A 17,301-nucleotide genomic window follows, 5' to 3' on the forward strand; every position below is an offset into this window, starting at 1 on the left:
ATTTTTAAGATATTTATATATGATATAATTTATATGAATATAAATATATACATGTCAATATTTTCAAAATATTTGCTGTGTGTGTCTTTATATATACATAATAAATATACACAGTACGCACAAATATATTATGTAAACAAAAACTTTTATGTTGGATGCGATTAATTGCGATTAATCATTTGACAGCACTAGTATAAACATATAGTTCGTCTTCGTTATGATGCCATAAACCGTTTTGGGTGTTTCATTTTACAAAAGCTTCAAGTGCAGGTAATTATTTGTCATGCTATACGAGCGAACAGACGACAGGGTTGTTGAAGCCATGCTCTTTTGTTTGCCGTCAAACGTTTGACCACTGCCGTGTGTATCCTGTCGCAAAATGTGGCGAAAAGTCCTACACGACGGGAATGTCTATACTGCATTTCGATAATGCGACTAAAATAGGAATACTCCACATGTGTTTACGTCGAGTATGACTTTAGCCGGATTAAGGTAATCAAAAATCTGTGTTTACATGGTAGATTCTTAATCAGAGTATTTTCTTTATCGTTTTAAAATCGGAATATTGTTGTCCATGTAAATGTTCTTACTATTTAGTTTATTACTCACTATTTCTAATCAACATCTTCATATCCCTGTTTTTTTTCTTCTTTTAATTTCTCTTTTTGTCAATACACATTACCATTCAAAGGTCTGGGGTTGGTTTGACAGTCAAACCAATAAAAATAACATTTATTGGACAAACTGCACAAAATTGTTTTCTTACTCAGTATTTTGTATTCCAGTAAAAATATCTAAACATCCTTAAAACTAGACACATTAACATGGGAAGCAAAATTACATAAGATATGCATTGTTTACAGAACAAATGAACAACATTTTGTGTAAAAATTTGTTTAATTTTATGTAAAAAATGAATTATTTATTGTTATTTTAAAAAAAGACTCTTATGCTCACCAAGGCTGCATTTATTTGATCAAAAACGTAGTAAAAACAGAAACACTGTGAAATATTATTACAATTTAAAATAACAGTTTTCTATTTTAATATATTTTAAATTTAGTTTATTCCTGTGATTGCAAAGCTGAATTTTCAGCATCATTTCTCCAAGTCTTCAGTGGCACATGATCCTTCAGAAATCATTCTAATATGCTGATTTGGTGCTTAAGAAACTTTTCATATTAGTATCAATGTTGAAAACAGCTGTGCTGCTTAATATTTCTGTGGAAACTGATACATTTTCTTCAAGATTCTTTGATGAATCGCAAAGTGAAAACATAAGAACAGCATTTATTTGCAATTTAAATCTTTTTGCAACATTATAAATGTATTTACTCTCACTTTTGATCAATTTATTGCATCCTTGCTTTATAATAATATTAATTTCTTTAAAAAATGTTTAAACAGTAGTGTAATATATAACTAAAGCTTTTTTCAAAGAAGAAATGTACGCTTTTTCCGAAAAGCTCCCCAAAGGAGTTGCTTGTCTCTCTGCTAATATGCTGTCTTTACCATGTTCTGAGATCAAAATACACCTCTACACTGTTTTACCTGGTGTTTCATCCAGCTGTTGGGGATCTCTGGTCTGCCCCGGTCTCTCAGCACATTGTCTTTCATGCTCTCCACACAGGGGTGCTCTCGGACTTTCGAGCCAAATGGAGGTTCGTAGTCCTTAACCTCTGCAAAGACACACATGAGACGATCAGATAATCTGACATATGATCTATCCCCTTATGACAGCATGATGAATCATTGTTGGAGAGCATTTGTTCGTGACTCGTGAGAAGTACTGAGTTTGGAAACTGGAAGCTGGAAGAAAGCCCTGAATGGGGAAAAGAACGCATGTTTCATATGCTCTGGTTATTATATCCGGAAAAATAAACGTAAATACGGCATCTGGAGAAAAATGGGACGAAATCAGTTTCTCCATCAGAATGGCAACAATAAATAATGCTGAGTTTGTGGGTCATTTGTTTTGTTCACAAGAACAAATTGATGAAATACGAGGCTAATCACTGGACTGTGCCAGCGAGCTCCAAAAACAGATTTTCCAGACCTTGTGAAACCCGCAGCTGCAGAGGCCCAAACATATATCTGTCCTTAGCCTCCATAGCCAAGTACTTGACCAGAGCCAGCTATAACACACAAACACACACACAGGGTGCTAAAAAATCTGCAAGAAACACCAAAACCTCCAGTTTCCCAAAAACAGTCAGAGACATCATAAAACAGCAGTTATTGTCCTCTTCTTGGCCAATATAAAATCCATTACTGCAAATGATGCTGGATGAGTATGTTTACTTTGGAGCAATTTGCTCGATTGGAGAGCGTGTTTTGTGGTTCTTGCCCAGCACTCTGGGCCCACAGGAAGGGGCTAGGCCAGCGTGCAGCCTGGGACAGGAAGTGGAGGACTGTGATTGGGCCCCTGCGGAGAAGCTGACTCCACAAGTGAACGCATCCTGTTTTTGACAAGTGGACTTCCCTTGTTTCAGCTCTTAAACAAAATACTCCCGCCCCTACGGTGCTATTTCTGCTGTCCTCGGTGGCCCGTGTGAGGGTCTGACCTGATGGTGGTAAAACGGACTAAATCGGAGCTTAGCATGCATGCAGTCCATAGACAAGGACACATGGCTGTCTGCAACATTAAGGTCACCGAGTATCTTTCTTTTTGGGTCTTTCTTGCTTTTTCTATATGTCCTGATTTGCTCAAGGGGCTGAGCTACTCAAATGCACTCGCTATGTGAGGAATGCTGTGGTTTTTGGGAACAGATGTCCTGCCGGCTGAGGCCTCACACCCCAGGCCCAGCTAGAAGTATCCAGGGAAGCACTTTTTTTTTTACTAGAGTTTCCTCTTCAGATTAACCGTCTGCTACCTCCACAGACCTGCCTGTCTCTGTCTGGGAAAGAGTATAAGAAGAAAAAAGAAAACACTTTATGGGTGTTTCTTCATTCTTGAGTGCTTAGAATGAGTCTCCTAGAATGAAATGGAAAAAAAAAAGTCTTTCTTTCTTATTTTATTTTTTATATATTTATTTATTTTTATAATAAAATGTGACCTTAAAATATATACCATTTTTTTATCGTGCTTTCATCATTTACGTTTGCTGTTTTATTGTTCCAGACATTGACTTTTAATATCTTCAAATATGAAAATCCATCATAAAATTTAAAAAAAAATCCACAATGGTTTGAAATAATCAAACCATTCCAGCATTTACTATGTGAAAATGTATTTAATTGAAACTGTATAAAATTCATGTTAATAAAGAATTTATATAATTATTTCTATAAAAATGAATGTCCAACAGACATGTAATCATATCAACCAACAATTCTGTCCTCAATAAAATACTTTTTTTTTTTTTAAGTTAGTGCACTTGATGTGTAATATTTACCTTGATTATTTCACATAAGGTAAATGTAAAATTTGTAAAATGCAAATCAAGCTGTAATTGTCAAATTAAAAAGTGTGAAAATAAAATGTAATTGTATTTACGATAAATAAAATAAAAACTGTAAAATGAGCATTGTTGTTTTATTTCAAAATGTTAAAAACTAATTTCTAAACATTATTTACAGTATATATATATATATATATACTTTCTCTCTCTCTCTCTCTCTCTATATATATATATAGAGAGAGAGAGAGAGTGTAGAATTTTTTTTTATATACAGTGGGCAGGGAAATCCATGTGTGAAAAACTTGTTGCATCTTTCCCAATAAGACTCATGGCTGTATTAGATCAAATGGGTGCTTCTACTAAATACTGAGCATTTTTCAGTTTTTCTTTTTTAATAAATCTGCAAAAATGTCAACAATTCTGTGTTTTTCTGTCAATATGGGGTGCTGTGTGTACATTAATGAGGAAAAAAAATGAACTTAAATGATTTTAGCAAATGGCTGCAATATAACAAAGAGTGAAAAATTTAAGGGGGTCTGAATACTTTCCGTACCCACTGTATATATTTGTGGAATAAAACAATGCTCATTTCAGTTTGTATTTGTATATATAACAATCTATCTATCTATCTATCTATCTATCTGTCTGTCTGTCTGTCTGTCTGTCTGTCTACGATTTATGAAAATTGCATAGTTAATAAATAATTTATATAATTATTTCTGAAACAAAAAGAGAGAGAGAGAGATTTAAGTGTTCATAAATCACAGTAAGTGAGAGTCAGTCGGGGCAGACAGGAGGTAAGATTCCCCTTTAAACACTAGGACCTATTTAAACGTCGCCTAAAGAGTAATGCGACAGCAATGTTGCCAGACCGGAGGATTTTTCAGGCTTCAGTCAGAAAAAATTTGGGGTGGATCATGAGCGCACAACACCCTTGGCTCTTTTGTGTGTTTGTGAAGAGCGTGACGGCAGTGAATCTGAGACCTGTACTGATGGATGGCCACCCTGCATGGGCTTCTGCCACCTGCTAGCCAGCTGCTGTCCTCCATTTACTTGTTTTCCCATCTTTCTCTGAGGACAGGAGGGAGTTCTCCTCGGCTGGCAGGGTCTCAAGTTCGCTCTACTACTCCAGACCAGGCCGCACCCCGTGCTAAATAAGGACTCACTAGCATACACAGTGAGCCGCAGCAGAACAACACAGCCACAGCTTGCCATTTCACCATCACCCACACTTGGGCTTACTGCAGCTGCTGTCTGCAAGTGCTACATCCCTAAATGTTTCTTTTCCCCCTTTTTGAAAGAGATCCCAGGTTTTTCACATTGCATTCTGAAGGTGGTACTGCAACAGGGCAGACAGACCCTGGGATGTCTGTCTCTACCCCCCTCGACACAGACTGTCTGGCTGAAAACAACTCCAGCTCTGCAGGAGGACTCAGCCACAGAGAGGCATGCCGGGGCATGTGGGTAACAACTCGACAGGCACAGGGACAGTGTGTGAAACAATATACACATGCAAATACACTGCCACTCATATTACCAAAGTTGATTAAAATAGTAAATCGCTGCAGCTTCATTCAAACATTAGCAGAATTTTGAGGTGCACCTTCTGAACTTGACATTCTTAGTATTTTAGTCTTGTTTTCCAGTAAATTGTTTAAACATCCTTAAACCAAGATACATTTACATGGGAAGCAAAATTACAAGTCTTGTTTTCAGAGAAATCTAACAAGATTTTATTTAATTTATGTTCAGAAGTTTAAGGTTAGATTTTTAAGTGTTTTTGAAAGACGTCTCTTATGCTCAACAAGGCTGCATTTATTTAAGCAAAAACACAGTATTACAGTGAAATATTATTACAATGTTAAATAACAGTTTTCTATTTAAATATATTTTAAATTGTAATTTATTCCTGTGATGGCAAAACTGAATTTTCAGCAGCCTTGCTCCAGTCTTTAGTGTCACATGATCCTCCAGAAATCATTCTAATAAGCTGTTTTGGTGCTCAATGTGTTTTATTATGATAGTTATTCTTATTATTATATTTAACTGCCAAAAACAGTTGTACTACTTAATATTTTAAATACTGTGGAAACTGCAATTTCTTTTTGATAAATTCAAAAGAACAGAATTTATTTAAAATACAAATATTTTCTAACATTATAAATGTTTTTGTGATTTTTTATACACCCTTGATTAATAAAAGTATTAATTACAAAAAAAAATTAAGACTTGATGTTTTCTTTATTTTTTGATTAATAAATTTGATCAATAACTTATTTTGATTAATAATTACCTTGATTAATAAACGTATTAATTACTTTAAAAAAAAAAAAGAAAGTCTTAGTGACTTAGAGAATGTTTTCTCTATTATTTATTTAGTCAGTTAGTTATTGCAGTGTAACATCTTATTTGGTTCGAATGTATATATATTAGGGGTTGCAACGGTTCAACTTACGGTTCGGTTTGTATCACGGTTTTAGAGTCACGGTTTCGGTACGGCTCGGTATGTGCTATGTTTAGGGAAAAAACTTTATTGTCAAATAAAAATAAAGAAAATAAGAACAAATAATCTAACTACAAGCAACAGCACAAATAAATACAATAGAGCAAAGATACAAATACAATAAACAGTGCTTTTCAGGTTTTTTAGGTAGGTCTAACATTAGTTTTTAGGTACAGAAATTGAATAAAGTAATCAAATGTAAAATAACATTGCATATTTGACTGTATAAATTAAAGATGAATCTTTTTTAAAGTTACAAAAGTTATTCAATCAAGAGAAGTGAGTGATTTCTGTGTTGTTGCTGTTTGATTAACATTAAGAAAGTGCTGGAACTTTAAGAGAACGCACTGATCTAGTGTACTGATACTGTATGTTCAGCCGACTATACCTGCGTTCCATTCGGAAGGGCTCATCCCTATGCCCTAATCCCTTCAAAGGGTTTACCCAACGGAGTGAGAGCGTCGAAGGGTTGAAGGGTGTAGGGGACCAAACAACTGTTTCTTGAAGTGCCCTTCTGCGTCATCATCACGTGCCCACACGGAGGCGCCGTCATGCAAAGAATCTGCGCAAAGGATCATGGGAGCCCAAAGTGTCCATCAGTTGTACCCTTCGATATCCTTCCTTCTGAAGGGCCCTCAAACGACAGTTATTCCAGCATACAGCACACGCATTGAACAAAGAGTGATTGGTTTGTCCACGTATTGTTTTTTTTTCTCTCTCATCGCTCTTGTTGTAATGTATTGGGAAGCCAGAATTTGTATCCATCAACAGAAACATGCATTAGCCGAACTCTAACAAACCATATTACAGATGCATTGTCAGAATTAAGTTGAACCGCGTTCCTAGTGCATGCCGAACCGTGTGTGGAGAACCGTACGGTTCGATTTTATATAATATATATATAATATAAAATAACCCTGTCAGATTATTCCCATATAAGAAAATACAGTCTTGGCTTATTTGAGGGGTATCTCTTATATGATATCTCTTATCATGAGAGGACCAAAGTTGGAAAGAAAATCCAGTAGGCTTCATCCATCCTGTGCATTTAGCACTTACCAGGATGAATACTCAGCAGACCACATTTTTACTGGCCAGCCACTGACAATTTTTCAATGCAGGAAAAACCCTAAACAACAACACAATCCCTCCCTCTTCCTCAACTTCCACATGCATCCGTGTTTATATTTACATCCATAACTAATTACAGTTTCTGTTGTTGTATTTCATACATATGAGAGCATAAATGCTCAATGACAGCTATATGAATACTGTTTATTACGCCGATATGTCAGTACGGCAAAAATATGCTAGCATCTGTCTTCCCACCTGACCAAAGAAGGAAAAGTTCTTAGGAAGCACTTGACATTTCACACATTCCTTACATTCCCCAAACAGAGTGAGGAGTATGCCGTACCATCTCTGCTCTTGTTGAAGAACGGCTCCACCAATAACAGGAAACTGCAAATCGGTCAAAACACATTGTGGGCCGCAGTGGGCTTTCCATGCAGTGTACTCAAACAATAGCCCAATGATGGTAGCAAAAAAAACAAAGTACCACTAACAGAACCAGACCAAAAAGCAAGCCTATTTTCATCCCTGTTCTCCTTGAGGAACAATTACAGGCAGAATAGAAACAGAATAGCATTGTCTCAAGTTTACTAATCATATTGGTTTGGGAAATGCCAACATAACAGCTATGTTTCCAAGTAAGATCTTGATGATGTTTGTGTACTCACCACCGATGGCGTTACACCTGGACGTGATCTCCCACAGCACCAGGGCCATGGAGTAGACATCGGTTTGCTTGAATGACTCGATGTTCTCAAGGTTGATCCTTGATTCCAGCACTTCTGGAGCCATGTACCTGGCTGTACCCACCTGAGAATCAGATACAAAGGACACTTTATATACATTTTATATTGTAGATTTCTGAATGTCATGACCACGTGAACACAGAATTTAGTAATACATTTCTTTTTCTACTTTTATCAGTTATATTATTACTTATTATTACCCATTATAAATATATTATTCATTATGTTTTCGTAATCTGAAAATATTATAACTATGTAATAATTATTATTATGATTATAATGACATTTTTTATTTATGTATTTATTATTATTATGATGAAAAATAATAATAATATAACTTATAAAAAATAAAATTCTTATGATTGTCATGACAACACAAATATAGTATTATTATTATCATCTAAACTATAACTAATATTTATTCATTACTATGATTATGACATCACAATTATTTATTTATTAATAATAAAAAATTAATAATAATGTAACATAAAAATTTAAATTTATTCTTATGATCGTCATGACAACACAAATATATTATTATTACTCATAAATCTAATTTATTATTTTATAACTTCATAAACTAATTATTTCAATTATATGTAATGACAACAGAAATATATTATTTTTATTATTATTATTATTATTAATAATAATAATAATAATAAGTTCGTATTATTATTATTTTTATTATTATTAATGGTTTTATTAATGTTGTTGTTGTTTTGAGGGTACCAAGCTATTTTCAAGTCTTTTTTATTCCTTTAACTTCAAAACACTTCAGCTCACTTCATTACTTGACCTCACTTTAAAAGTACAAAAGGTCACACCAATGAATTGTAGCAAATCAGCTCATGGGGAAATATGAATAATTAATCATACCCTTTGAACTATTTTTGGGGTCACTGTCTGGGACCAACTGAATATTGACAAACATCAAAGCACTCTGGGTATGCAGAGTCAGGTGATTGTTAGCTAATTTATTACTGATTCACTCGTCGCCTTTGTCTTTTCATTTTCTGCCCGTGCATCATAAATCTGAGCAGACAGTTTGAACAAAGGGCGCACGTACATAAAACACACACATCTGCACATGGTGAGATGCCTGAGGGGACTTTCCCTGCAAGTTATGACTTGATGTACCTGCCACTGTAAATCTGCACAATTTTAGGTATGGAACACGCCAACGCTTCACTTGACACTTACCAAGCAATAAGAGCAAGTGAATCTAGGTAGTCTTGTGCTGCACTGGGGTTGATAGAAAGTTTCAGTTAAGCTTCAGGGGATAGACTGCATTAAAGAATCTGATTTAAAACAATAAAATAAAATAAAATTTATTTTTAAAGCCTAAGGTTTAATCAACCAACAGTGCAACAGTGACTGGTCTATTCCCATTCATTCATAGGGATTTTAAATAAATACTAATGGTACAATTTAAAACGACTGATTTATAGTCATTTGCTGCAAGTATAACAACAACATTTTAAAATATTTGCTAAATGTATATATATATATATATATATATATATATAAGAAGCCTGTCTTAATTAAATCATTCACAATGTTTCATGAGAGTGGACGTTTGCTGCTGATCTCTTTCATTCTGATGTGTTTGCCGATTGGTGGATCTTAAGTTAAAATTAACTTCATGGTAGAAAAGTGTTGAAATAAATTATACAAATCAATTGATTTCTCAGTAGAGAGAAAATATCTGACTTTAAGAAACCTGAGTGATGCACTCTATTGCATGCTAGCGCATTTACATTAAATCTGAAGAAAATGAATTTATATTCTATACATGCATTTACACTTCTGGTCAAAATAATTTTTGGAATAATTTAATTTTTTAATGTTTTTGAGTAATGGCTACTGAAAATTCAACAGGAATAAATTACATTTGAAAATATATTCAAACAGAAAACAGTTATTTTGAATTTGTAATAATATTTCACAATATTGCTATTTTTACTGTATTTATCATCAAATAAATGCAGCCTTAGTGAGGGAATTCTTTCAGAAACATAAAAAAAAAGGTGGTTGATCGATAATGTATGAGCTGTCTGTTAGCTGTATAAAGACAGACAGTCTAAATGCACCTATGAAGATGAAATATTGTTGCATGACCCACCTGTCCACTGTTGGCCAAGTCATCCACTGACAGAGAGTTGTCAAGGCGGAGGCCAAGTCCAAAGTCACAGAGGCAACAAGTGAGGTCATTCTTCACCAGGATGTTCGAGCTCTTCAGATCTCGGTGGACGATGGGCACTTTGGGCCGCCCGCAAGGGGTGTGGTCACTATGCAAATGAGCCACACCCTGGGCCAGCGAGCCCCCGAGCAGCCGCAGGTCCTCCCAGCTGATGAGGTGTCGAGTGAGGTACTCCTGAAGGTTCCCGCGTGGATGATAGGCGGTGATCAGCCAGTACTGTTTCTCCACCTTCCTCTCCTCGGCCGTCAGGAAGTGTAGGATGTTCTCGTGCTTCAGATCGATGTCCGAGAAAATGTCCTTTTCATTCTTCCAGGACGCGTACTCTTCGTAGGGGAAGATCTTCACCGCCACCGTCTCGAACTGTTCCGATGGGCTTTGTCTCAGCTTGGCTTTGAACACCTCGGCGAAGCGGCCCTTGCCCACCTGAAGGTCCAGCTCGATGGGCAGAGGTTCTGTGTTGTGGTTGAGGTTGTTGGCGTGCGTGGAGCTGCTGTCGGAGCGGTCATCGTCCATCATGATGGCGCAGGCGTCGCTACAGTCCAACGGGCCTTTGGGTCCCTTGCGTTTGGACGGCTTCTTGGTCTCCCACTCATCGAGTTTGCGGCGACGGTACATGCGATACCAGTAGAAGGAGGCGATGACCAGCACAGCCAGAACCAGGAGGGGCAACAAACTGACCAGGATCACCAACACCACCTGGTTATTTGTGGGGTCTGGACCAAAAGCTGGAGAGAAAGCAGAAGGATGTCAACATTTACCTCTGCACAGCACAGGGCAAATGCATATCAAAACAACTTATTTACATACTTATGACCCAATGCACCGTAAAACTCAAGTAATAGATCATTCTGCATACAGGAAATTCAGATGCCAAGAAATTTGAATTGACTATAAATCTATATAAAAGCACATGTTTAGACAAACAACATTCCCCCAAATGTTGTCTCAATTATCCTAAAAGAGTTGTCTGAACAAACAATGCCATATTTGGCTTTCCAAATTGCTTTTCTTCAAAGGCAAACACTTCAGAGTTTACCTCATATTAACTGTGTAAGACAGAAATGATGAGAAATCAATATTTGTTGTGTTGCTAATTGATAATTTGTTAAACAAGAAATCTTTAGTTGACCTGACAGCAATTTATTGGCTGAGGGCATTTTGCTGATATTTTGTATTTAATGAATGATCAAATTCAAATTAGCTAAACAATGTAGTATTACTGGGGACATTTATAAACGTAGGTAAATGAATAAAAAAGTAAATAAATAAAATAAACTTCATAAATGTTATGAAATTACAATAAATGTATTAAAATAATAAACAACTAATTCTAAACTAAATCTAATTTGACTAAATGTGATCACTGGGAACATTTGAAAATGTAAGTAAATAAATTCATAACATTTTATTTATTTGATTTACAAATTGTTAAATTCATTTAAAAATAATTTATTAAAATAATAGTCTTTTTTATTAAAAAATGATTATAAGACTAATTAACAATTTATAAAAATAATTACAATATATTATTATTATTATCATGTTGATCAAATTCAATTAGCTAAACAATATAGAACTACAGGGAACATTTATAAAAAATAAGTAAATAAATTCATAACATTTTATTTAACTTAGAAACAATTAATAAAAAAACGTTTTAAAATAACAAAAAAAATTATTTGACAAATTATAAGATTAATTAACTTATTGCAATATCTACACCCCATAAAAAAGTATTAAAACTTTGCATTTGATAAAATTTAAAAGATTTCTCTGCATCATGCCATGTATATATATTTTTTTAATTAAATGTGATGTAATGCAATCTAGTCAAAGGTAATGATGCTTTGTGTCCTCGAGCAAAGTATACTGTAAGTCACTTTGGGTGGAAGGATCTATTAACTGACTACTTAGCAGAGAAGTCCAGAATTGAGAGCCATTTGAAATAGCAGCCATCTAGTTACCTAGTACCCAGGTTGACTGAACTCTAATCATTAACCCAGTTTGTGAGCAGACAGTTTCTCCTGCCACACCAGGGAGCTTGAGCAAATCTCGCACAGTGAGAGTCTGTTCTGTGACTTCATCTTTCAAGGCAAAGTTTACACTGCTACGATGTACGCCTGCCAACCTGAGGACTGGCTTGGAAGCCCTAACAACACTGCAGGTTCAATCCAGAGACAAAGTGAGAGCTGCCAACTATGTGGGCAGAGAGTGGAGTCAGTGTTTCGTCTGTCTGCATTCTTCCATCAAACACACAGACACGCCTTATCATTGAGACACAGACATAAAAAGAACAGAAATGGATACACGACACTGGGAGAGGAAAACCGTCAATAAATGCCAATGCGTTTGGCAGACAGAACAGTCAGCAAACACATGCAAAAAGCATAGACGTGTGGTGCAGAGGGAACACTCAACCCTTCACATACAGCGGCAGAAACCTCTTCTCGAGCCAAACAACCAATATAAACACGCATGAAATCACAGCGCCTTTTCCAGCCACATAAAACAGGATGCCAGCCACACTGCTGCGGTCCATGACATTATCAGCTAATAAGAGGCACTTTTCTGCAGGCTCTACTGTTAAACGCATCACTGTACATCTGTGCCAGGGTCTTAACAAGAATCAAGTGGATTTCGCGTTCCAAAGCCTCTGACTCACAAGTTAATCTATTAAAATTTAATTGCTTCTCACGACCAACAGACATGTTTCTCATTAGTGCATTAGCGAACACCGCTATTACTACTACCATTGCTCACACGTACTGGAAAAGGATTCATTAAGAATGCAGAATTTATCTGTACCATATTGGGTTTTCAATTTTAGCGTGTTGGTCGATATTGGATATTTAATTAATTTCTGCCTATGTGTACATGACCTTTGCCTTCCTGTAGCTCAAACAGTAAAGTATGGTGCTAGCAACAGCAATGCGTGAATTTAAAATATGAGTAGTTTGAATGCAGTGCAAGTCACTGTGCATCTGCCATATGCATAAAAAAAGCACTGAGTGGTCTTATGAAGAGCCATATGACTTGACTCATCACTTGGTGAGAACTTGCAATAAAAAAATTGTCTATTTATGAGTTTTTGTGTGGAAGCCCGTTTGCGCCACGTGATACAAACTCGCAATTCAGAGAAATTAAGTCAAAACTGTGTGATATAAACTCACAATTGTGAGTTATAAAGTCAGTATTGTGTGAAATAAAGTCGTAATTCTGAGAAATAAAGTCAGAATTGCAAAATAAAAACTCACAAATTGTGACATCTTTTCACGGAATTGCGCGTTTATGTCTAGCAATTCTGACTTTATAACACACAATTCTGATGTTATTAAGTAAGAACTGTGAGATATAAACTTGTAATTCTGAGTCTTTTCCCCCCCTCAGAATTGGACTTTATAACTCGCAATTGAGAGTTTATATCTGACAATTCTGAGAAAAAGTCAGATTTGCGAGATATAAACTCAGAATTGCGAGAAAAAAGGCAGAATTGTGAGATACAAACTTGAATTTTTTGCGAGTTTTTATCTATTTTATCTAACTATTATTCTGACTTTATTTCTTGCAATTGCGAGTTTATATACTGCTATTCTGACTTTATAACTAGCAACTGTGAGTTTATATCACACAATCGCAGAATTGCGAGAAAAAAGTCAGAATTGTGAAATAAAAACTTTATTCAGTGGCAGAAACGGGCTTCCATATTGGTGTGTCAGCGTTTTCCTTTTTATTTATTTATTAATTTTTGTACATTTTTTTGCCTGTTGGATGTGTGCACTTTTTGTCTAATTTTTACAAACAAATCTGCTTTTCGTGTTGTACTTTAAAATGTTTGAATTACTAAATTCCCTTGTGGCATATAAATGACTGATTTTAGTTTGTAGTGTTTGTTTTTTTACTCTGATAAAACACTATAGAATTAAATTTTTGCTTTCAACTATTTACGTTTTTTAAGATATTTCTTTTCGGTTTTCTTTTTTTTTTTTTTTTTCTTTTTTTTAATCATGGCACTCATAAAAAGCAATTTCTCACCAAAAACTTCAAAAGCTTTCCATGGCTTTTCCAGTTCTCAGAACATGACGTTTCACATATTCTTTAAGTTTACCAATGTAGACAGGCCAATTCTCTCCACCCTCTTGCGTACTAATGATCAATGGCAAACAAGCTAAGACCTGCTTTCATTTGCTGCCTGGGCACATTGTGTACTTGCTTTACTTTTGAAAATGTCAGAATTCAAAGTGAGGATTCCCATATGTACGTTACTGCCTTTTGTATCCCTGTCTTGATGCAAGTTTAGAGTACGCAGGAGTACTGCCAGACTCAGATTGGTAACATGCTCTACATGAGAAACACAGACCTATTACTGTTTGTTTGTTATGGCTACGACTTTGTTTTATAGCATGGCTCATACCACAAACAAGTCTGACTTTTCTTTTTTTTCTCTCACTAACACCGTTTTGGTCTGTTGTTGGCTTTCTCGGTGTGACTCAGACCTTTTAACTACCTGCTCTATAACCGGGGGCCAAGATTCCTTAGCATGTGAGTGTGGAAGTGTGTGCGAGCCAGCATATATATGTGCAGGTCAGGGTTGGGTTGAAAGTAAAGTCTGCACAGATCCTCAGTCTGCTCTCTTCCTCCTTTCCTTTAAGTTCTTCTTTCCATCAAAATGACCTATGATAAAAGATCAACTGAGTAGAAACATATTGCCAGGTTGGAAATATTCCAGTGAGACACAGACACATGCTGCTGCTTATTTGTCCTGTCAGGCAAATGGCCTGGATTGTCATCCTGGGAAAGAATAATGAGTACTTTCCACAAGATCTGAGAAAGAATATTTTGGCATCTATCATTTTTGTGTGACAATAAGATGATGACACTGATATGTCAAAATAAGCACAGCGTATGGGTAACCACCAATGTTGGGGTTAAACACGTAAAAAAAAATTCAGGGGCAAAGCAGCTACATTTTTAAGGAAAATTATGATAAACATTTCTGTTGAAATAAAACTTGTGAATAATCATGCACAATAAGAAAAGAAATGTATAAAGAACGCAAGTACGGTCATGCTGACATTAAACAATCTGATTATGTTTTTATCTACCACAAAATATGTACTATTTAATTTTTGTATAGAAATTTGTAAATTTCTAATGTATAGGTGCTGAGAGAAAAGTAATATTACAAAAAAACTAAAGGTAAATAAAACAATATTTGTATTGTTAAAATAAAATAAGAACTGCTTTCTATAACAGTTTAAATTATTATGAATAATAGGTTTAAAAATTGAGACAATTTTTCAAAAACGTAATATTCCATTGTATGACATACAGTGGGTACGGAAAGTATTCAGACCCCCTTAAATTTTTCACTCTTTGTTATATTGCAGCCATTTGCTAAAATCATTTAAGTTAATTTTTTTTCCTCATTAATGTACACACAGCATTGAATAAGTTTAAGTATTAAAATATAATTAAATATCCGCCTTTAAAAAAACGTTTAAGACAACATGGCAGTACTGACACAAAAAATGAAAAGACACTCTCTGGAGAACATATAAGACACCCTTATGAAGTACATTCAAGGGCAGTTCTCTAAATATCTTGAAAAATACACCATTGTACCTTCAGTACACAAAGGCACCTTTAGTTTTCACAGAGTATTTCCACCTAAAAGTCCACCTAAGCCAAAAGTAGCAGAAGCTTGCCTTTCTGTTTATTCGATTCAGCAAAAAATATGTGTGAAATCGCTATACAACAAAGCCCTGCTGCGCAGTACATAATTATGAGCTGGTGTGTACACCCTGCAGCTGCCATAATGAAGTCCAAAGAAACGGCGGCGTCTCCAGCCGAATACAGAATAGGGAGCTTATCGCTGGAACTGGCAGGCTCTCAGCCACAGTTAATGTCATAAAAATGTTATGGTCCGGGAAAACAATGCCTGGCATTTCTGGAGAAAAATATGCCATGGAACCGTTCCAATAAGTAAACATGGACTTCCTGCAATACTTCCCCACTCTGGCAGGGAATGAGGCCTCCTTCACCAGATGGAATTACAGCCTCCCTCAACTGTTCCTACATAGCAAACACTACAGGCATTAAACACCTGCTCAAACGTCATCTTTCGCAACATAAATCCGCAATTTAACAATGGTAGAATCGGTCTTCATTAGCTTACGATAAATGTGTTTATGTAATGAAAGAAGGAAGCACACTCTCCTCAGGATACCCCACACCTCAGAAATCCCCGTGTACTGTTTTAGGTTTTATAACTAATACAATGTGGATATTCCTTGTTTAAAAACGAAAGTGGCTCTTTAAAGCATACGAAACATGCAATAAACTTTCCAAATAGTGGTAAATAAGGTTATTTTAGTGAATGCCTAGTGCACACAGCTGTTTTGCCATGTGGTTGTGATGTCTCTGCTTCAAGTTACACAGACAGGAAACCACATGTCTGAGATCCTCAGCCGTCCACACAACTAAAGCCAATAGAAAGTCTGCCTGAGACAGCACAGCCCGGTCAGCAACAATGCAGCTGCTTTAGAACGTTACGACATCCTGAGCTCACATACCAGAGCGTGTTACACGCTACGAGCCAGTGCTAAATAGTTAGCATTGTACAGCTTGTGTGTGGGAGATAAACATGTTCTGCTTGGGTTTGATTTATCAGCTCAGTTGAGTGCTGTTTATCTAGTGTGGTGAAGTGTAGCACTATCAAAACCAAAACTAGCTGAGACACAGTTCATTATTTATACACTAACGCAGCGTTTCCATAGTCTATGGAAAACCTCAGAGAGATGTGATGTAGGCTACATCACATGAAAAGCTTCAGAGGTTGCAATGCTCTGGTTTCGCTTACCAATTTGCAGGCCCACACGGAATCTGTGACTGCAGAACGCTGCAGATTTCCACTGATTTGGAATGTGTGTCATTCATAAAATTCTACAAAACTCCTGACCTTTTCATCAGAGTAATTTTAGCATTATTTATATATTATTATAGCATTTATAAATATTTTGAATTAGCTTTAATTTTTATATTTTCAGATTTTATATTTCCATTTAGCATTTAGCTAGTTTTATTTTAGTTTTAGTAGCCTAATTTTAGTACAATTCGTTGCCAGCAGCTCCGGGCGGATGACGTAGGACGTCGGTGTTGCGCATGTGCAGCTCAAAAGTGACGAAAGTGGAAGCGCAGGGGAGAGATCAAAACAAAAAAACGGTCATGAATTAGAAGTACAAAACGAGGATTTGTAAAGAAGAATGTCAGAGGATTTCGATATAAGCCAAGAGGAGACTGGTTTTCCTATGTTAAAGTAAGGAAACTTTGCTTCCTTTGCTCCTGTAAACAAACGTTGGTTTTCACGAGACTCAC

The 17,301-nt window shown here is 35.9% G+C and overlaps 1 protein-coding gene across 4 annotated transcripts in view; it reads right to left on the minus strand.

The window, feature by feature from the left end:
- LOC107730143 (TGF-beta receptor type-2-like) overlaps positions 1-17,301 on the minus strand; it is a 38,841-nt gene that overhangs the window by 4,761 nt on the left and 16,779 nt on the right. For 3 of the 4 annotated variants that reach the window (XM_016540888.1, XM_016540879.1, XM_016540907.1), the window contains 3 exons: positions 9,850-10,652; positions 7,644-7,785; positions 1,552-1,679 (listed from right to left, as the gene is read on the minus strand). In XM_016540888.1, coding sequence (XP_016396374.1) covers positions 1,552-1,679; positions 7,644-7,785; positions 9,850-10,652 — 1,073 coding nt within the window. The remainder of the gene's footprint in view (positions 1-1,551; positions 1,680-7,643; positions 7,786-9,849; positions 10,653-17,301) is intronic. The other variant, XM_016540896.1, reaches the window with a different exon arrangement.

Source organism: Sinocyclocheilus rhinocerous, unplaced genomic scaffold (assembly GCF_001515625.1).
Source record: "Sinocyclocheilus rhinocerous isolate Xijiao unplaced genomic scaffold, SAMN03320098_v1.1 scaffold2448, whole genome shotgun sequence".
NCBI classification, from domain to species: Eukaryota; Metazoa; Chordata; class Actinopteri; order Cypriniformes; family Cyprinidae; genus Sinocyclocheilus; species Sinocyclocheilus rhinocerous.